The 20,953-nt window shown below is 49.6% G+C and overlaps 1 protein-coding gene across 3 annotated transcripts; it reads left to right on the top strand.

Moving 5' to 3' along the window:
* The first annotated feature begins 5,826 nt into the window (after positions 1 to 5,826).
* PNCK (pregnancy up-regulated nonubiquitous CaM kinase) lies at positions 5,827 to 9,880 on the top strand. Of its 3 annotated transcripts, none has more exons than XM_074323717.1 (12): positions 5,951 to 6,051; positions 6,810 to 6,879; positions 7,083 to 7,214; positions 7,438 to 7,512; positions 7,597 to 7,735; positions 7,897 to 8,020; positions 8,202 to 8,277; positions 8,373 to 8,485; positions 8,582 to 8,660; positions 8,757 to 8,844; positions 9,012 to 9,156; positions 9,510 to 9,646. In XM_074323717.1, the coding sequence occupies exons 2-11, from the start codon at positions 6,812 to 6,814 to the stop codon at positions 9,147 to 9,149; spliced, it is 1,032 nt and encodes a 343-aa protein (XP_074179818.1). In that variant the 5' UTR covers positions 5,951 to 6,051; positions 6,810 to 6,811; the 3' UTR covers positions 9,150 to 9,156; positions 9,510 to 9,646. The 3 variants fall into 3 exon arrangements, 2 of the variants coding, with proteins under 2 accessions (XP_074179818.1, XP_019610649.1); XM_019755090.2 differs by having other exon boundaries at positions 5,979 to 6,319; positions 9,510 to 9,880; XR_012493353.1 differs by lacking the exon at positions 8,373 to 8,485 and having other exon boundaries at positions 5,827 to 6,319; positions 9,510 to 9,880.
* Positions 9,881 to 20,953: the final 11,073 nt, after the last annotated feature.

The following is a 20,953-nucleotide window of genomic DNA, read 5'->3' as shown; positions in this document are numbered from 1 at the left end:
GCTGGGGGTGAGGAGGGGGCAACCTGACCCCCCACCCCTGCACAGCACCGCTTGCTGTGCTTATCCACACAGACCCGGAAAGGATTGTAACATGTGTTTTTATTTGAAATAAACTTGTAACAAAATTTCTGAATCGTTTTAGATGTACAGATTGCAGGGCCAGTAGGGAGCGTTCCCACACACTCACACCTGACAATCTGCATTGGCCTGTTACATTTGTTACAATGATCAGCCACTGTTGTACATGATGAACTCAAGTCCGCTGACTTGGGCAGAATTCCTTCGCTGGACCCTCATGTCCTTTTCGTGGATCCCACACTGCATTCGTCTTGCTAGGAATCTAAGGAGACGGAATGACGAATCACGTCTCCTTAGATTCCTCTTGGCTGTGACTGTGCTCTCAGACGGGGGACTGTTCCTTGGGGGTTTGCCGGCTGTTTCTGTCCCGAGTAGATGGGGTGATGGCTATGGAAAGGAGGACCACGGAGGTGAAGCGCCGTCCCCTCACATCCTAGCAAGGTGCCATGCACTCAGCATGACTGCCACTGTCCATGTCAATCTTGCTCACTTAGCTGACGTCAAGTTTGCTCATCAGGTGTCTCCACTTTCAATGTAATTCGCCCCCTTTGCAGTCTGTCCTCTTTGGACCAAAGTCACCATTTGCAGCCCACAGTTGAGGATGGGGGTAACGCTCGCCCTTGGGGGTTGGGCGAGTACCTATATAAATTATTTGGAATTCTCTGTACAGAGCTTGTCTCTTCTTCCCCATTTATTTATTATTTAATCACCTATTTATAACTGGATATTTATTTTATACTTTTGGTTATAATCCAATACTACTCTATTTTGTTGCTCAAATTGTTCCAGCTTGGCCATTGGGAGCTCTTTCAGTTGGCTTCTGCATCTCTGTCGTACCCCATCACTGTGTGTGTGTGTGTGTGTGTGTGTGTGTGTGTGTGTGAGAGAGAGAGAGAGAGAGAGAGAGAGAGAGAGAGAGAGAGAGAGAGAGGAGAGGAGAGGAGAGGAGAGCAGAGGAGAGCAGAGGAGAGGAGAGGAGAGCAGAGGAGAGCAGAGGAGAGGAGAGGAGAGCAGAGGAGAGGAGAGGAGAACAGAGCAGAGGAGAGGAGAGCAGAGCAGAGGAGAAGGGAGGAGAGCAGAGGAGAGCAGAGGAGAGGAGAGGAGAGCAGAGCGGAGGAGAGGAGAGGAGAGCAGAGCAGAGGAGAGGAGAGGAGAGCAGAGCAGAGGAGAGGAGAGGAGAGCAGAGCAGAGGAGAGCAGAGGAGAGGAGAGCAGAGGAGAGGAGAGGAGAGCAGAGGAGAGGAGAGGAGAGCAGAGGAGAGCAGAGGAGAGGAGAGCAGAGCAGAGGAGAGCAGAGGAGAGGAGAGCAGAGGAGAGGAGAGGAGAGCAGAGCAGAGGAGAGGAGAGCAGAGGAGAGCAGAGGAGAGGAGAGCAGAACAGAGGAGAGCAGAGGAGAGGAGAGCAGAGGAGAGGAGACTTCCTTGCTTTCTGGCACTACAAGGAGCTTCAGACTCATCTTGTCTGTTTCCTGCCTCAGCCCTAGAATCAGCCATTTCTCCAAAGAGCCCTTTATTGGAAAAAGGTATTAGAAACCAAGATCTACTGTACTCATTGTTACTGAGGTGTGATTGCTTGTAGGCCCTCTCAGCTGGCAGCAAGAAAATTTATGTATATACTAATCTATGTATATACCCATATCTACAGACATTCATATATATATATACATATATATATATATATATGTGTATGTATGTATTTCTTATACATACATACAGATGCATATATCTATATGCACCTGTATCTATATTAAGGTAAACATAAGTTCATACTGATGTCTCCAGCTCTGATCCATCACCACATAGATCATTCTAGTACCTCCCCTTGCTTGTCTGTCTCTCCCCATTTCAACAGTGAAAAATCTGGCTCCCACCCTCTGCCCTCCATTTACTTAATTGTCTAATTCCAGTGCACATGTAGAGTGGTTTCAGAATTGTCACCCCTTCCCCTTGTGGGGAATAACGTTGTCAACTAGAGCTCAGTGCCCACGTGCCGTTCCTTTTGCCTTTGGTCTTACAGACCCCACTCATTTCCAAAGTGACTAGGTCAGCCCCTTTCCCCTGACCCCCTTCAGGAAGGTGCTTTTGTACATTTGTAACACACGTAGATTCTTTGGTCACAGTCCTCATTCCTTCCTGGGATCCCCCAATCTCCTGAAATATTATTTTTAATTTTGCATGTGTTAAAATTCACTCTTTCTGCCATCTAGTTCTCTGGGTTTTGACATATGCAGAATGCCACATATCCACCATTATAGCATCACACAGAGTAGTTTCATGGCCCTAAACACCCCCAGGCTTCCCTTGGTCAAACACTAACCCCCTCTTTCAAACCCCTGGCGACCACTGATCTGTCACTGTCTCTGTAGTTTTGCTTTTTCTGGAATGTCATGTAAATGGAATTGTACAGTCTGCAGTCTTTTCAGACTGGTTTCTTTCACTTAGCAAAGCAATATATATTTAAGACTCACGCATTTCTTTCCATGGCTTCATAGCTCTTTCCTCTTTATCATCGAATAGTATTCCGTTGTCTGGATGGACCACAGTTGATCCATTCACCTACTGAAGGGCATCTTGGTTGCTTCCACTGTTTGCTGATTATGAATAAAGCTGTGGTAAACATCCGGTAAACATCCGGTAAAGCTGCAGGTTTTATGTGGACATAAGTTTTCAGCCCCCTTGGGTAAATACCCAGGAATGTTATTGCCAGATCTTATGGTAAGAGTATGTTTAGTTTTGTAAGAAACCACCAAACTCCCTTCCTGAGTAGCTTCCAGTCTGCATTCCCACCAACCATGGATGAGAGTTCCTGTTGCTCCACATCCTCACCAGCATTTGGTGTTATCGGTGTTCCAGGTTTTGGCCAGCCTGATAGGTGTGTGGTGGTATCTCAGTGTTTTCATTTGCAATTCCTTCATTCATTTGCTGTGAAGCGTCTTTTCATTGCTTATTTTCTCTCTGTATTTCTTCTTCGGTGACATGTCTGCTCAGATCTTTTGCCCATTTTTTACTTGAATTAACCCCCTTATTGTTGGGTTTTAAGAGTTCCATGTATTCATATACTTTGGATACCAATCATTTATCAGATATTTATCAGGAAATGCAAAGGTTTCCCCCTCTCCCGTGGCTTGTCTTCTCTTTCTCTTAACAGTGTTGTTTGAAGAGCAAACATTTAAAAATTTGATGAAGTCCAATTTGTCATTTTTTTATTTCATGAAGCACACTTTCCATATCTAAAAACTCATCACCAAGCCAAGGTATGACAGATTTTCTCTTGTGTTTTCTTCTAGCAGTTTGGCATTTTGCATTTAGGTCTATGATCTACTTTGAGTTAATTTTTTTTATAGATTTTATTGGGAAGGGGAACAGGACTTTATTGGGGAACAGTGTGTACTTCCAGGCCTTTTTTCCAAGTCAAGTTGTTGTCCTTTCAATCTCAGTTGTGGAGGGTGCCGTTCAGCTTCAAGTTGTTGTCCTTTCAGTCTTAGTTGCAGAGGGAGCAGCTCAGCTCCAAGTCCAGTTGCCGTTGTTAGTTGCAGGGGGCACAGCCCACCATCCCTTGCGGGAGTGGAACCGGCAACCTTGTGGTTTGAGAGGATGCGCTCCAACCAACTGAGCCATCCGGGAGCTCAGTGGCAGCTCAGCTCAAGGTGCCATGTTCAATCTTAGTTGCAGGGGGCGGAACCCACCATCCCTTGCAGGACTCGAGGAATTGAACTGGCAACCTTGTGGTTGAGAGCCCACTGGCCCATGTGGGAATCGAACTGGCAGCCTTCGGAGTTAGGAGCATGGAGCTCCAACCGCCTGAGCCACAGGGCCGGCCCTGAGTTAAGTTTTTTGTAAAGGGTCTCCTGAAAGGATTTTGAAAAACTCTTTATCCATCACTACCCAACACACACACACACACACACACACACACACATCCATTTTGAAGTTTACATCTATTAATACAATATTTCAACAGATATTTAAATAGTTGTGAAGCGTGTAATTCAGGTATATTGTAAATACTGACTTAAAACAAAAATTGTGATATCACTTTTTACACGAGACCAATAGCATCGAAATCACCTGGTAAATTGATACCTATGTCCAGCTTAAACTCTGCATCAGGCAGTTTGTTTGCTCAGGCTCACTTTGGAAGTGGGCCCTTTTATTCCTGCCTCCACTTTTTGTCTGTTGCCCCTCAGAGAAGTCTCTGTGTGCCATCTCTTTTCATGTGGGTAGTCTTTTGTTACTCCTCACTCCTACTTCTCCAAAACACAAACGTATGTAAGTTACATTTCTTGTTATTGCCTGTGACCACAGGACTCTCCTCACGTTTCTTCTGCGATAATCATCAAATGAGCAAGTGAGATGGGTTCCAGTCTGTGTCCAACAGGACTTACTGCCAGCATGAGGCGGAGCTCACTATCAGGCCCACTCCTCTTTTCTAAGCCCTAGGAAACCTTGTTCGCAGAGATGAGGAGTTGGGAGTGGGGCCGTGCTGCCAAGTGCGGGGGGCTCCTGGATCCTCCTTGAGTGAACTGGGAGGGGCAATTGAGAAAGGGGGGTGGATAAGAACTGGAGGGGGCCTTCTCAGACTTACCGATTTTTGGACAGAGTACATGTGAGAGATGAGGTCAGGAAAGATGATTTTAAAAAACTTCTGCCTGCTCTGTGGACTGTCTTAAAGACTTTGTCTCTCATGCCAGGAGACGCCTGGAAGATGGATTTAGCAGGTCACTCCTGGACCCTGTGACTCCTTGGATCCCTACAGCTGTGGCCTGTGTAGACCTGTTCTTGTCAACAGCCAGGGCACCCATTCCCCATCTCTGGTGAGGCCTGGACCCCCTGGGAGGGGCATCAGGACCGATGGAACTGGGTAGGAGGAATCCACTCGTTGTTGGATGAAGGCTTGATTTCGGTCACCCAGCACTTATTTCCTGAGCACTTCCCCTAGGCTAGGTCAGCAGAGACCCTTTTTGGAAGTGGATGCTCTGGTGAGGAAAAGACACAGAAGGTGATTTTGCATTGATGGTTGTTCTGCAAACAAGGCAGGGCGGGGACGGCCAGGGGAGGCCTGTTTGAAGAGGTGACATTTGAACTGAGACCTGATGGAGTGAGGGAGCAAGCCAAGCAGATAACTGAGTGGAGAGCATTCCTGGCAGAGAGGCAGTGAGTGCAAAGGCCCCGGGGCAGGTGCATGTTTGTGTGTTTGGGGCCATGTATGGTACACACCCCATGCATGGTGTGTTGGAGGGCCACTTAGGAAGCCAGTGTCGCTGGAGTTGGCTGGAGCTACTTGAGCAAGTGGGAAAGTGGGTGGAGAGGGGCCAAAGAAGTGATGGGGAAGGGAGACTGATTGTACAGAGTCCTCAGGCCACTGTAGGGACTCATGCTTTGGAGTGACACGGAAAACCATGGGAGGGTTTGTAGACCATGGGTGACTGAACCTAAAGGGAATGGTCTGGCTGTTGGGTGGGGAAGAGACTGGGGTGGGGGAGGTTAAGGGTGTGTTCAGAGGACAGAGGGAGTCCACTGAGGAGGCTGTAGTTGTCCTCCAACTGAGTGCTGATGGGGGCTCAGGCTAGAGTGACAGAAGTGGCAGGGCTGGGCTAGGGAAGGGATGCTGTTTTACACCCAAGGGCCTGGACAGAGCAGAGACCTGAAGGCAGGCAGAGAGCTTTGTCAACATGTGGGTGAAGAGACTTCTGGATGGAGGACACCGGTGGTGCAAAGGCCCTGGGGCCGGCTAAGCCAGGCCGCCAGGGGGCTGGAGGCGGCGGGAACCGGCATGAATGACCAAGGAGGGAGGTGGCAGCCAACGACGGCCGGCCGATTGCCTTACAAGGCGCCCTGCAGTGTTGTGGCCACCGCGTGCTCGGCCGCCAGCATTCAGCGGGAGCGCGCGCGGAGGGGGCGGCGCTGGTCGGGCGCGGGCGGGGGGCTCAGCGCGGTGGCCACTGCGCGAGGCGACGCTGCAGCTTCCGCTCCAGGTCCGCATCAGGCGCTCCAGGGAGCGGGCGCGCGCGCGAGGGGGCGTGCGGGGTCCCGGGCCCCGGCCGCCGCAGCCCCCGCGTGCCCCAGTGCACACCTGTCACGCCCGGCGCGTCCCCGGCTCACACGCGCGCGGCCCACGCAGCTCCGGACGCGGGAGGCCCAGGCTGCGGAGTTCCTACCGCCTCGCGGCGCCGAGGGGCGGTGCGCCTAGGCAGCCGCGTGGGTGGCCGTGGTCGTGGCAGGCGGCTGTGCGCGGGGTCGCAGGTGCATCTCGGGCGGGTTGGTGGTCAGTGTGGAGTGTGCCTGGGCGCTGGGCCATGGGTGGCAGGTCTAGGCCTGGGGGCGCTGTGGATGAGGATGGGCCTGAAGGGGCCGGGGTGGGGGTGCACGGAGCCTTCTGGAAGGTGGCTGATCGTGACTGACTCAGTTGTGTGGCGACAGAGAGCCGTGTCTGGGCGCTGATCGCCGTCGGGGTGACAGGGTGGGGGGTGCCCGATCGCGGCCATGTATCTGGGAGGGGGAGGAGTGTATGCAGTGGTCTCGCTGGGTGTTGTCCACCTGGGAGTGCCGACCTGGGCAATGAGGGAGGGGCGAGATGGACCCGGGCTGGGGGAGGGTGTGTGGGACTTTATGGGACCTGTGTTCCTGAGTGGGGTTGTAGCGGAGGGTGGCTGAGGCACTGCCGGGCCTGGGGTGGGGGACGGGGCTGCCCCTCACCCAGGGGGCTTCCCTCCACCTCTCCCTTGACCCCCAGACATGTTGCTGCTCAAGAAACAGACGGAGGACATCAGCAGTGTCTATGAGATCCGGGAGAAGCTGGGCTCGTGAGTGTGTCAGTGAATGTGGCAGTGTGTATGTTTGTGTGTCAGTGAATGTTTGAGTATGTGTGTGGGGGCATGGGTGGCATGGGATGGACAGTGCCTCCCCATCTGCTTCAGCTAGGGGAGCCCTTCCCTCTCCCCACCTCTGCTGTCTCTCCCCTCCCCCTCCCTTTCTGCCTCCCCCCTTGTCTTCATCTCTGTGGCAGGGGTGCCTTCTCCGAGGTGGTGCTGGCCCAGGAGCGGGGTTCCTCACACCTTGTTGCCCTCAAGTGCATCCCCAAGAAGGCCCTTCGAGGCAAGGAGGCCCTGGTGGAGAATGAAATTGCAGTGCTCCGCAGGTATGCACCTGGCCCTGCCCAGGCTGCTAACACGCTCAAAGGCTCAAGGCCTGCAGCAGGCAGCAGTGTCCTGGGATGGAGCGCCCTGGCCCTGCCTCCTCTGTGTTCCCAGGAAGGGCTGGCCTGTCGCAGGGAAGGGGGCAGAGGTAGGAGGAAGCACTCCTAGGGCCTGAGCCCAGTGGGGGCTGCAGCCCCCCGTAAGGGCTTTTTCTTGCCATTGCAGGGTCAGCCACCCCAACATCGTGGCTCTGGAGGACGTACACGAGAGCCCTTCCCACCTCTACCTGGCGATGGAGCTGTGAGGAGGGCAGGGGCAGACTGGGGGCTGGGTGGTGAGTGGGGGTCGAAGGGCCTGGGTCAGCTGAGTCCCTGCTGCCCACAGGGTGACAGGGGGTGAGCTGTTTGACCGCATCATGGAGCGTGGCTCCTACACGGAGAAGGACGCCAGCCACCTGGTCGGCCAGGTCCTTGGTGCTGTCTCTTACCTGCACAGCTTGGGCATCGTGCACCGAGACCTCAAGGTGCCTGCCCTCCTGCCCACCTGCCCGGGCCTGACCCAGCCTCCCTGTGCACCAGGGTCTGGGGGACTTGACGGGGCCCTGCTCCTGCAGTCTGCCCTGTCTCAGCCCAGCGGGCCACGCCAGGATTGACCTGGTATGTCCTCTGTCTGCCTGTGTCATAGCCTGAAAATCTCCTATATGCCACGCCATTCGAGGACTCCAAGATTATGGTCTCCGACTTTGGCCTCTCCAAAATCCAGGCTGGCAACATGCTGGGCACCGCCTGTGGGACCCCAGGTTATGTGGGTAAGTGAGGAGGGCTCCCTGAGGCTTGTTGGAGGCCAGGGGGCTGGAGGACCCAGTGGGAGCCATGGTGCCAGGGGCAGGGCAGGCGGTGGGCCATTCCTGGGGTCAAATAGGCTGAGCCAGGCACTGAAGGCTGGTGTGCGCGTATGCGGGTGTGCGTCTGTCTGTCTCTGGCCCCCAGCCCCGGAGCTCTTGGAACAGAAACCCTACGGGAAGGCTGTAGATGTGTGGGCCCTGGGTGTCATCTCCTACATCCTGTGAGTGACCACTGGGAAGGCTCTTCTTCTGCCTGCCTGCCCCCTGCTGGGTTGGGGAGGGGTGGACAGCTGGGTGATTCATCTGTGGGTGCCAGGCTGTGTGGGTACCCCCCCTTCTACGACGAGAGCGACCCCGAACTCTTCAGCCAGATCCTGAGGGCCAGCTACGAGTTTGACTCTCCCTTTTGGGATGACATCTCAGAATCAGGTGAACTTGAGGCTGGCCCTGAGCTCAGGGAGGGGAGGAGGGAGTGAAAAGGGGCGGGGAGGGATGGGTTGGGCTGACCTGACCTCCCTGTTCCAGCCAAAGACTTCATCCGGCACCTTCTGGAGCGAGACCCCCAGAAGAGGTTCACCTGCCAGCAGGCCTTACAGCATCTTTGGTGAGTGGAACCCTTGCCAAGATGTCCCAGGACCAGAGGGACGGACCACACCGTCAGAGACCCCCCAGCCCCCACCGACTCTTAGCCTCCCTCTAGGATATCTGGTGATGCAGCCTTTGACAGGGACATCCTGGGCTCCGTCAGTGAGCAGATCCAGAAGAATTTTGCCCGGACCCACTGGAAGGTCAGTGTGGGGCGGGACCTGTGGACCCAGTCAGCTCAAGGCTGCCTCTCCCCCAACTGCCCCGTCCCTCGGCCTTAGGGGATGGCCTGGGTCGCCTGTGGCCTCTGTGGTCCTTGAATGTTGGGCTCAGGGCCGGGGCATGGCCTGACACTCCTCTCTCCATTTAGCGAGCATTCAATGCCACCTCCTTCCTGCGCCACATCCGAAAGCTGGGACAGAGCCCAGAGGGTGACGAGGCCTCAGAGCGGAAAATGGCCCGCCACAGCCACCCAGGCCTCCGGGCTGGCCAGCCCCCCAAGTGGTGATGCCCAGGTGTGTGTGTGGGTCCTACACCCCCTGGGAAGTGTCTCCTTGGTGAGTTTAGAGGGTGGTGACCCTATGTGGCCAAGAGCTAAGCGGGGTGGACCCCAGAGACTAGAGGGCTAAGGGCAGAGAGCACAGATGGAAGGGAGGAGCCAGGGTTCCCAGAAGAGAAGATGAGAAAGGGGCCAGCAGGGGCTGGTGACTGCAGGCACGGTGAGGATCCTTTAGGGACTCAGTGCCCATACCCAGTGGGCACCACTGCCGAGAGCCTTGACTGGGAGCAGGGGTACAGGGCAGGCCGGGGTGCCTCCTGACTGTCCCCTTTCCCTGTGCGCTTCTCTCTCCCCCTCCACCCCTGGCAGATGCCGAGGCCGAGTGCACTGACCCTCAGATTCCCTTCCTGTGGACCCTTTCAGTCCCCTCTCCCCATCCTCCATACCCCGGGGCTGGCCTCTGCTGGAGAGTTTGAGATGTGTGGGTGTGGCTCATGGCACTAGGGTGGGAGTGGGGCACCCCTCAGGCTCTGCCCTTGTCCAGGGGCTGGTGGGGCATGTCCACAGGGGCTCCTCTGCCTTGTCGCTGCCACAACCCCTCTAGAAGCTGAAGAGGCTCCAGGGGCTGTCCCTCCTGCACGCTGTTCTGTGCTTTGCTGACTGTGGGTGGTCCAGCTTGTGTCGTGGCCCTCCACCCCCTCCTCCAGTTTTCCCCAAATCAATAAAGACAGACAGAGCAATGGGCCAGTGGTGAGCTGGAGGGAGGGGTAAGGGACAGGGATGGGGGACGAGTATGGAGGGGATGGGTGTCACCTGTGGGGAAAAAAACCAAGGACGCAGAGCTACTGCCCATGGGACCCCACCAGCAGACCTCACCCACTGCCACCCAAACTTCTGCTTCCTCTGATCATGGCAGACAAGCTCCCCGCTGTCCAAGAACTTCCTGTTTCTGCCCCACCCCCAAAGGGCCAGCAAGAGGCAGCCTAGCCACCAGCTCTGCCACCCTAGAGGTCAACCTGCGTGTGGTTCTGTCTCCTTTAGGCTGCCAGCAGAGGGGGTGGCAGGAGGCCCATCTTCAGGCCCCCAGGGACGGAATGCAGTGCTCTGCTGTGCAGGGCCAGGTTGGGAAGGGCTCACAGGCCCTTTGAGGCCAGTAACCTGGAGAGTGACCAGAGTCCTGGGCTGTCTCCTCCAACGTCTCCCCACCCTCTCTTTCTGCGGCTGTGGCCACGCACAGCATTTCCAACGTGCGCCCTCCTCTGTGGAAGGCTAGTGTCAGAGAGTGGAGTGGGGGCCTCTTGGCCAGGAGAGGGCGCCACCGTGGCCTCAACCCCTGTGCTATGGCTTTGGAACCCGTGGGTCCCAGGCCTGGTGTGAAGAGTGGTGGCTGGTCCTCTGGTGTGGACGGCCCCTGCCCCTCGGACTTCATTCTGGAGGGGCCCAAGCCTCTCTTGACCCTGCTAGGGGTTTCCCCTGTAGCCATCAGGGGAAAACCCTAGGGCCACTCAGCCCCAGCCAGAGCAGAGTTTTGGGTGAGCTGGCCACCCTTCCTCCCTCCTGTGACCCCTGCTGCTGCCTCCTGACAGCCCCCATCATGGAGTGTGATGGAGAAGAACCTTCTTGTGAACCTTTGGTACCGAAGAGGGGCAGTGAGACCCAAAGCAGGGCTGGCCTGGGTCTTGGGGTGTGGAGACTGGATCAGGTTTTGGAGTTGGAGCCAGGGGGCCTGGCTTCCACCGAGGAGAGCAGCCAGCGTGCAGCACGCCTCCAGATAGCTGGGGATGGGCAGGGCCCAGGGTGGGCATGTCCGCCTGCTGGTTCCCAGGCCCACAAGCCCCTCTGTGGCTTTCTCTCAGCATCCATCCACCCCCTTCCTGCGCCATGTTGCCTCATGCACACACCGCACAGGGCCCTGAGCCGGGGGTAAGTCTGCAGGGGAGTGGGCAGCTTTCTCCTCTGTCCCTACAGCCACTTTTGGGTCATCCTTTGCTCCAGGCTTTGGGGTCACAGAATCCAGGGGACCTCAGGCAGCCAGCTCCATGGCCAGATCTCAACAATTTGGCCTCCTCACCTCCGACAACATGTCTTCCCTTAGCAACCCCACTTGGGGCCTTGTCATCTCCTGTCCTGCCACCTCAGACGTCTTCACCGGTGTCCTTTTGCTGGCTCTCTTTCCCCTCTCTTCAGTTATTCACATTGGACCCCACGCCACCGACTCATTCTTGTTTTGTCTGTCAAATATTGACTGGGCTTCTGCTCTGTGCTGGGTGCTGGGCCCGCCACTTGGGTGATAAGAATTGCCTGCATGGGGAAAGCAGCATGCTGGCTGCTCAGCATGCCCCGAGCAAGAGCGTCTGGGCCAGCCCTTCCAGGAGGAATCACATTCGTTCAGAGAGGGACCACTCTTCCAGCCCAGGCCTGTGACAAGATCATCACTGCAGAGTTGGGGCCTCAGCTCCCGCTGCCCTGACACAGGGTGCAGTTTGGCTTCTGGCCAGAAGGCGGCACCATGGTCACATCCATTGGCCACCCTTGTTCCTTCAGCACCCGGGGCAGCTGCCCCAAACCATTCCTCTCCTCCACCGCTGCCCCCCACCCGAAATCCTGCTCCAGGAAAGTCCTCCCTTGGGAGAGAGGTCCTGCCCTGCCCATCTGGGAGCGGGGAGAGAGCGGGACCCCCAGGTCAGGTAGAGGCAGCACACTTTCTTCATCCCTCTGAGCCCTTCTCATCTGAGGGGGCAGTGGGTGCCAGGAAAGCTTTGGCTCAGCTAGGCTGTGGGATGCAGCCTGGGAGAGAGAAAGGACTGGTTTATCCAAAGGCAAGAGATGGGGGAATGGAGAGGGAGCTGGGGGTGGGTGCCATGAGAGCATTTCCTGCTCAGGGAACAACAGGTGCTCAGGCTGGATGCGGGAGTGACCAGAGCCTGGCAGGGTAAGAGACTGGTCTTAGTCTCCGGGCAGGGGTGAGCTGCTGGAGGGGTTGCAGTGGAGAGTGCCCCTATTCAGTTCTGGGCAGGTGCTGAGCTGGGGAGGCTGGAAAACTCAGACGCTGTGGCTTAGGAGCAGAGTCCAGCAGACTAGCCTTCTTGGGCATAGGGGACAGAACTGAGGAGGGAGTCTCATGGGTGTCCCAAGAGGAGGTTATGTCCCTCGTTCTGGGCCACACAGGGTTGGGCATACACTGTCTTAAAGCAAACCTGTGGGTGGCATGTGCTCCCAGGATACTCAGCCTGGGGGGGGGTCACACTAGGGTGGGGAATGAAGGAAAGGGGGCCTGGGGTGGCCCATGCATTTCTGGGTGGGTTGTGGAACCATTCGCCAAGAGGGGGTCACCTGGTGTGGGTTTGGGGCAGAGACCATGGGATTGGTTTTGGACATAGAAAGTTGGAGGTGCCTGAAGGGGAAATGAAGCAAAAGAGGCTTGTTTCTCGCCTTCATCCCTGCAAATATGGATTCTTCTAGCTTTGCAGCTGACCCCAAGGATTAGCTCACTGGGAGCTCTTATTGAGGACTTACTGTGTGCCAGGTTCTGTTCTGGAGAACTTCCCAGGTATTCACTCAAACCTCAGCTGGGAGATGGCCACTCTCATTATCACTGACCCCATTTTACAGCTGGGGAAACTGAGGCATAGAGAAGCCAAGTAACGGAGCCAAGGCCACATGGCCTTGTGCTCTGCCCTGCTGCCAATGAGGATTGTGTGGGGACTTGAGGGAAAGATGGGCAACTTCTTCAGCTAGGCTGGAGGAACTGCTCTGGATTTGTCACCTTTAACGTTGTGCCTCGGTTTCATTTAATGAAACTCTGTGACGTGAGAATCTGGGAGGGTTCTTCCACAGTGGCCGAGGTGGGGTGTGGTATCTGGGACCTAGAAGAGACCCCTGTGGAGTTCAGTGTAAGGGATTCATGTGTGCGGGTCATGTAGGGGGCAAGACAAGATATTTAGAAAGTCTGTGCCGAGGCAGCTGCAGGGGGGCTGGAAAGATGGAGATAAGTCATGGTGGACTGAATGGTGGGGAGAGAGTGTGAGGGAGTCGAGGATGCCACCCTACACTGCCCTAGAACTCAGGACAGAAGCAGGCCTATTCGGGAGATGAAAGGGCCAAGCCAGGATCCCTGTCTCGACTCTAAGCCAGGTTCCGTCCTGCTAGCTCCTTGGTGGGCACATGGCAGCCATGTTGTCTGCCCAACCCCAGCTTCATCCAGGCACCGTTGTCTCCATGGTAGTCTTCTTGGGTGGAGTGTTTGGGGAATAACAAACAGCCCAGTTTCGTTGATTGAGGCTGGTTGTGAGAAGTGGCTAGATATCAGCCTGGAAAGTGAGCTTTCTCAAGAGGGCACTGGGGAGCCATTGAGGGTTATAGGCAGCACAGTGACAAGATTGGATTTTTGCCCTAAGAGAGTTTGTCGGTATTTTTCAACCCTATCTGTACCCTCTTGATAAATATAAAAACCTCATCTCCAGATTCCCCTTCTCAGGCCCCACGGAGAGTTTGGGAGTTCCCCTCACACCAGGGGACCAAGCCTGCCTCACATAATGACCCAAGTAGAGGCCCGGTTGCTTTTCTCAGTTTATCCTCGTAGTTCTTTCAACGGTTGCTTTATATGTTTTCAGGTTAGGTTATTAGGTGCACATGAGCTTAGAATGGCCCTGTATTTCAGGCAAGTTAAGTGTTTGATTAAAATGTGGTGACATGTATTAATACTGATAATGCTTTTTTGCCTTATTGTCTACTTTGTCTGATAGTAACATGGGAATTATAACTTTCTTTTGGTTGATATTTGCCTGGTATATCTTGTTCAATCCTTTTCCTTTCAAACTTCAAATTTGTCTTTTGTTGAGATATAATTTGCGTTCCATAAAATTCACCCTTTGAAAAGTATAATTTATTGTTTTTTAGTATGTTTACTAAGTTGTGTAATCATCACCATGATCTAATTACAGAATATTTTCATCACCCCAAAAGAAACCTCCACACCCATTAAGTGATTACTCCCCAGTTTTCCCATCGCCCACCCCTAGCCCCTGGCAATCACTAATCTACTTTCTGTTTCTGTGGGTTTGCCTATTTTGATATTTCACATAAATGGAATCATGCAATATGTGGCCCTTTGTGTCTGGCTTCTTATGCTTTGCATAATGTTTTCATCCATGTTGTAGCTTGTGTCAGTACTTCGTTCCTTTTTATAGCTGAATACCGTTCCATTGGATAGATAGACCACGTTTTGTTTATCCATGCACCCATTGATGGACACTTGGGTAGTTTCTACCTTTTGGCTACTGTGAATAATGCTGCTATGATCATTTCTGTGCAAGTTTTTGTGTGGACATATGTTTTCAGGTGTATTGTTTGATAGAATTCACCAGTAAAGACTTCTGGGCTTGGATTTTCTTTGTGGGAAGATTTTCAATTCCTAATTTGACTTATTTGCTTAAGTCTATGCAAATTTTGTATTTCTTTTAAATTTTGGTCATTTGTGTGTTTCTAGGAATTTGCCCATTTCATCTGAAATGACTAATTTATTGGCATAAACATTGCCTTTATTCAAAACATTGCCTTATAATCTTTTAAATTTCTATAGGTCAGTAGTAATGTCCCCCTTTTCATTCTTGATCTTGGTAATCTTTTCTCTTGATCAGTCTAGGTAAGATCAAAGAGCCAACTTTTGCTTGAGTCGATCTTCTCTACTGTTTTCCTGTGTTCTATTTTCCTTCATTTCTGCACTAATCTTACCTTTACTGGCTTTGGATTTAGCTTGCTTTTCTTTTTCTAGTTTATTAAGGTGGATCATTAGGCTATTGATTTGAGACCATTCTTTTTTGCTGGTGTAGACATTTAAAGCTATAAATTTCCTTCTAAGTACTGCTTTGGCTGCATCCCATAATTTCAATACGTTGAGTTTTCACTTCATTCTGTTCAAAATATCTTCTAATTTCCCTTGTAATTTTTTCTTTGACCTGTGGATTATTTAGAAGTTTGACGTTCAATTTCCATGTATTTTTTAATTTCCTAGATTTATTGATTGATTGATTTCTAATTTAATCCTGTTGTGGATAGAGAACAGATTTTGTAATGTTTCAGTCCTTTTAGATGTATTGATGCTTGTTTTATGGACTAGGTTATATTCTATCCTGGAGAACGTTCCATGTGTATTTGAAAAGAGTGAGTATTTTACACTCGTTGAGTGGACTGTTCTATAGATTCCAGTTAGGTCAAATTTGTTGTTAGTGTTGTTCAAGTTTTCTACATCCTTGCTGCTTTTCTTTCTAGTTTTATCAATTATGGAAAGTGGGGTATTGAATTCTCCAGGTATCGTAGTTGAATTGTCTCTCTTTCCTTTCAATTCTGTTAGTTTTTAGTTCATGTACTTTGGGGCTGTGTTGTTAGATATGTATATGTTTATAATTGTTATACCTTCCTAGTGAATTCACCCTTTCATTATTATGAAATGTTTCTTCTTTCTCTAATAATAGCTTTTGTCTTAAAGTCTATTTTATCTGATGTTAATGTAGCCACTCCAGCTCTCTTATGGTTACTGTTTGCATGATATATCTTTTTCTGTCTTTTACTTTCAATCTATTTGTGTCTTTGAATATAAGATTTGTCTCTTGTAAGCAATATAGTTAGTTGAATCCTGCTTTTTTGAATCTCTGATTTTTGGTTGGGGTGTTTAGACCATGCACATTTAATGTAATGATTTATATGGTTGGATTTACATTTGCCATTTTGCTATTTGTTTTCTATATATCTCCTGTCTTTTTTGTTCTTCTCTTCCTTGACTGCCTTCTCTTGTGTTAAATATTTTTAGTGTACCATTTCATTTCCTCTGTTGACTTTTTAAATATATATATATATATATATATATATATATATATATATATATATATATATGTATATTTAATTGCAATCACATTACACTATGCATCTTAACTAATCACAATCTACTTCATATTAATACTCATCTAATTTTGGTAAAATGTAGAGACTACTCCAAGATAGCTTCATTCTTTCCCTCTTTTTGTGCTATTTAAGTCATATATATTACATCTATATAGGTTATAAACACAACAATACAGTGTTATACCTAATGCTTTATACAATCTTGTATCTTTTAAAGAAGGGATTTTTATGTTAACTCACATGTTAATCATTTTTGATGCTCTTCATGTCTTCTGTGAATTCAAGTTACTAACTGGTGTCAGCCTGAAGTACTTCTTTTAGTATTTCTTGGGCATAGTATTTCTAGTGTTCAGTCACTAGCATCTCTGCTTAGTTTTTTAAAAAATATTCCAGTTTAAAATATTAAGCCTGGTTTCCTAGGGGTTGCCCCTGTATCTGCCTAATTAATGTAGTGGCCAGCCAGTGATGGACAGAAACTGTGCTCAAACATCTTGAGCCAGTAAAAGTTTGTTTACTCTGCTGATGGATCTGTGTGTGGGTGGGGGGATTTTTTCAATGTTTTAGACTATTTTAAGGTCTTCCCTGGATTTTCTTTCTAATGGGCCCTTTTGAGTCTCCTACATACATGTGTGTAGCCTCAAGGTAGTTCTGGAGAGCATGAATAGCTTGGGACCTCTCCATTCTCTGGTTAGCCAGGAATATACTTGTCCCAACCGCATGCATAACCTCAGTCTAGTAGAGCTAAGTACTGTTGGTCCTCCCCTGCTGGTCTGCCTCTGACAAGACACTTCCACTGACAGTGCCCCTGGGTGTGGGTATTACCCACTACTTTAAATTGAGTTAGCCCCCTTAAAATCTAGGCAGAAAAGCTGCTGGTCTTCATGGGCTGCCTTGCCTGGGCAGAACCTCCATGCTAACCAAGCTGTGAGGGATAGGAGAAGCCCTAGGCTAGAATGACACAGACTCCCAAAGTTCAGCTTCTTAATTTCTTATATACCTTTGGTTTATTTCCAGATCATAAAGGTAGTTTTCGTCAATTTTGTCCAGCATTATAGTTGCTTTTTTAAGGGGATTTTTGTTGATGTACTTACTTGGCCATAGCTGAAGTCCTGCTCTTCAATCTGTTTGTTTCCCCCTATCATTCAGATGTATTTCTTATAAACAGATTATAGCTGGATTTAAAAAAAACAACAACCTGTATTTATTTAAATTTATTTGTTCTGTTTAGTGATAGTTGGATTAATTTCTAAAATCTTATTTTCTAGTTTCTACTTATTCCAGTGTTTGTTTCTTTATTTTCTTCTTTTGACTGCTTTTGAATTGAGATTTTATTATCATTGTTTAATATTTTTCCTCTACTAGTTTGGAAGTAGTACACTCTATTTATATTATTTTACTAGTTACTCTAGAAAATTTAGCATGTATATTTATCTTAACCAAGCTTCAAGGTGTTCACTACTGATATAGCCATGAGGGAATAACAGGGTCCAGAGTTACCTTCCCACTCTAGACAACTGGAAAACTTGGCAAAATATATGAGTTAACTGTTTTCTTTTTTTTTTTATTGGGGAAGGGGAACAGGACTTTTATTGGGGAACAGTGTGTACTTCCAGGCCTTTTTTCCAAGTCAAGTTGTCCTTTCAATCTTAGTTGTGGAGAGTGCTGATCAGCTTCAAGTTGTTGTTCTTTCAGTCTTAGTTGTGGAGGGCGCAGCTGAGCTCCAGGTCCAGTTGCCATTGCTAGTTGCAGGGGGCACAGCCCACCATCCCTTGCGGGAGTCGAACCGGCAACCTTGTGGTTGAGAGCCCACTGGCCCATGTGGGAATTGAACCGGCAGCCTTCAGAGTTAGGAGCATGGAGCTCTAACCGCCTGAGCCACAGGGCCAGCCCGAGTTAACTGTTTTCTGATGGTGGATAACAATCAGTGAAGACCCTGTAGTGTCTGAAAGCAAGGAAACAAATTAGGTGAACTCCAACACCGAGCCTTTCTGAGTGAGGTAGAAGAAGCATGAAAATGTAACCCATCATGATGAAAATCAACCAATCAAACAACAGACGGAGAGGAGTTCCTGTTTCTGGTCCGGCATGTAAGGAGCTTGAAAGTCATCACTCCATGCTAACAGGTAAAATGCTGAACAAATGGAAACATCAACAACACTTCTTAGATCTACGGAGAATTGATGTCACGGGGCAAACTGCTGCCCCCAAACTGGAGAGGCAGGTGAATACAGAGAATCACAACTTACCAGAGCACAAACCCACAACTGGGAATAGTGCTGAGTTACAAAAACCTGAACTTTAATTAACTAATTGCTGGATATATGGTGTGGACAAGACTGCGAGTTAGAAACTCCAGGGGGGCGGGCCGTCTTAGGGAGGCTTTCACATTTTTGTGAGTTATACCTCCATGAGCCCTACTGGGTTCTCAGAGTGAAGATTGGAGAAAAATCTCCTCATGGTTCTGTCAGGGGGAGGAGGAAAGTAAACAGTTTGAAATACACTAGAGTTCTCTTAACAAGGCCCATCCTCAAGGCAAATTATTATGCCAGAGCCTAACCTATTGGGGTTTTATCAGAGTCTAACAGAGCTGGGGGAAGGGAAATACTCTACTCCCGCCCTCTCTAGCCATCCTATCCCACCTTAGGAGGGGGAAAACTGCAGTTCACAGTGCAGAGGCACAGGCTCACTATAAGACTGAGAACTAATCGTAGGTCTACACAATGTTTCCTCTCCCCTCACACCTCACCACCACATTACTGAAGGCCTGTTTACCACAATTCCTTTTACCCAGTTCATCATGTCTTGCTTTTAACAAAAAATTATAAGTCATACTAAAGGCAAAAACACAGTTGGAAGGGACAGAGCAAGCATCAGAACCAGAGTCAGATATGGCAGGGATACTGGAATCGTCATACCAACAATTTAAAACACTGGGATTGGTACGCTAAGGGCTCTCATGGGAAAAGTAGACAGCATGTAAAACATGGCCACGATTAGCTGCAAGGGAGAATGTGAAAGTTTCTAGCTGGGAAGCCAAATGTGTTATTAACCTTTGGGGATTTTATTTATAAAAGGATGAAGGGGAAAATGGATACTTGGGGGATACTTAGCATTCTTTTCTACAGTGTTTTTTGTTTAAATCAATTTTTGGAAAATTCTCGGCCATTGTCTTTTTTTACTATTGCATATTCCCTATTCTCTAACTTTTTTTCTTCTCCAAATGCAACTAAATATTTGTGTGACCTCAGTCTATCTGCTTGTCTCTCTGTGCTGCATTCTGGATAATTTCTTTAAATCCATCTTCTAGTTCACTAATTCTCTGTTAAGCTATGTTTAATATGCTGTTTAACCCATATCTTGAATTTCTAATTTTAATTACTATATTTTTAATTTCTAGAAGTTTTATTTGGTCATTTTTCAAGAGTACCTGGTTATTTTATAGTCTCTTGTTCTTTTGTTATACTTCCTTTTATTTCTTTAAACATATTGATCATACTTATTTTACATTTGTGTCATGTAATTTCAAAATCTGCTATTTTTGCAAGATTGATTCTTAAATTTATATGTTTCTCTTATGCATGGAGGCTTGTCTTCTGGTACATTTTGTGATTTTTTTCATTATGTATTTTAGAATTTTCTATAGGAATTATTTGAGGCCTGTATTTAAAGGATATCCCTGCACAGATGGTTTGTGCTTGCTTCTGCCAGGCACTCTTGGACAATACTCCCTCTGGGCCATTTCATGAGAACTTAAAAAATGTATTTTTAAACTTCGCTATTTTTATTGGACTGTCACAGTCTAAATAAAAATCTGTGTGCAAGCTAATCAGATGCACCTTCAAGACAAGTCCAGGAGCTGTCCCCCCAACCAGACTACAATTTTATTATCTCACGGTTCTGGAGGTCTGTAAGATAACAGAAATTCAAAATAGATTTCATTGAGCTAAAATGGAGGTGTCAGTAGGACTGCATATTTTGAGGAGGCTCAAGGAAGAATCCATTTTCTTGCCTTTTCCAGCTTCTAGAGGACGCACACGTTCCTTGGCTGGTGGACCGCTTCACCCATCTTTAAAGTCAGCAATGTAGCGTTTTCCAATCTTTCTCTGGCTCTGACCCACGTTTCCATCATCACATCTTCTTCTCTCACTTTCCTGCCTTCCTCTTTCCTTTGTAAAGATGCATGTGATGGCATTTGGGGCCCACTCGGATAATCCAAGACAGTCTCCCCATCTCAAGATCCTTGACTTTTTCACATCTGTGAAGTACCTTTTGCCATGGAAGGTATCATATTCATAGGGTCCTGGGATTAGGATGTGGCCATCTTTAGGGGGGCAGTAGTCTGTCAACCATGCCTATTGAGAGCATTGCCCTTCAATGTGGGGGCCCAGGTGTTTTCTCCTGGCTCCCCTGGGTGGTGTCTGGAAAGCCACCAGAAGAGGGTGTCCAAGGAGGAGGGGAGGTCCCGGACTCCTGGCTCTTGGGTGTAGATGCCCCTGGGATAGGTGCCAGCCCCAGAGCTGGCTCACTCCTCTGGACTCAAGTATCCTCATGGTTTCTGACCTCAGAGGCTTTCTCTTATTTTCCTACCAGCTCGGCCATTCATTCCAACATGTTTTTAGATTTCATCCTGTTTTTTAGGGGTTCTGTACTGGGAAGATTTCTCTAGACATGCTGTCTACATTACTTACAAAGTTGCCGCTGCATTTTCATATTGCACTTGTCCCCATCCAGCCTCCAGTTTCCCTTCCACTTCCTGCCATGCCTCTGTGGTTGGGAATCCTGGCTTTAGGAGGACCACCCCAGATATGGTGTACAGAAGGCACTGGAGCTATCCAGAGCTGAGGCAGGGAGGCCAGGGAGGAGCAAGCCTCTTCTGTCACTTCAGGTGGCCCAGCGGCCTCTACAGGCTCTCC

The sequence above is a fragment of the Rhinolophus sinicus genome, chromosome X (genome assembly GCF_036562045.2).
Source record: "Rhinolophus sinicus isolate RSC01 chromosome X, ASM3656204v1, whole genome shotgun sequence".
NCBI classification, from domain to species: domain Eukaryota; kingdom Metazoa; phylum Chordata; class Mammalia; order Chiroptera; family Rhinolophidae; genus Rhinolophus; species Rhinolophus sinicus.
Note: the sequence above shows the minus strand (reverse complement) of the source record. Positions and strands in the feature narration are given on the sequence as shown.

Excerpts from the sequence above, each read along its gene's own strand:
- PNCK (XM_019755090.2), top strand. The coding sequence starts at position 6,812 with ATGTTGCTGCTCAAGAAACAGACGGAGGACATCAGCAGTGTCTATGAG. Across the intron at positions 7,513-7,596 it reads CTCTACCTGGCGATGGAGCT|GGTGACAGGGGGTGAGCTGT; the intron begins GTGAGGAGGGCA and ends TGCTGCCCACAG. Across the intron at positions 8,845-9,011 it reads TTGCCCGGACCCACTGGAAG|CGAGCATTCAATGCCACCTC; the intron begins GTCAGTGTGGGG and ends CTCTCCATTTAG.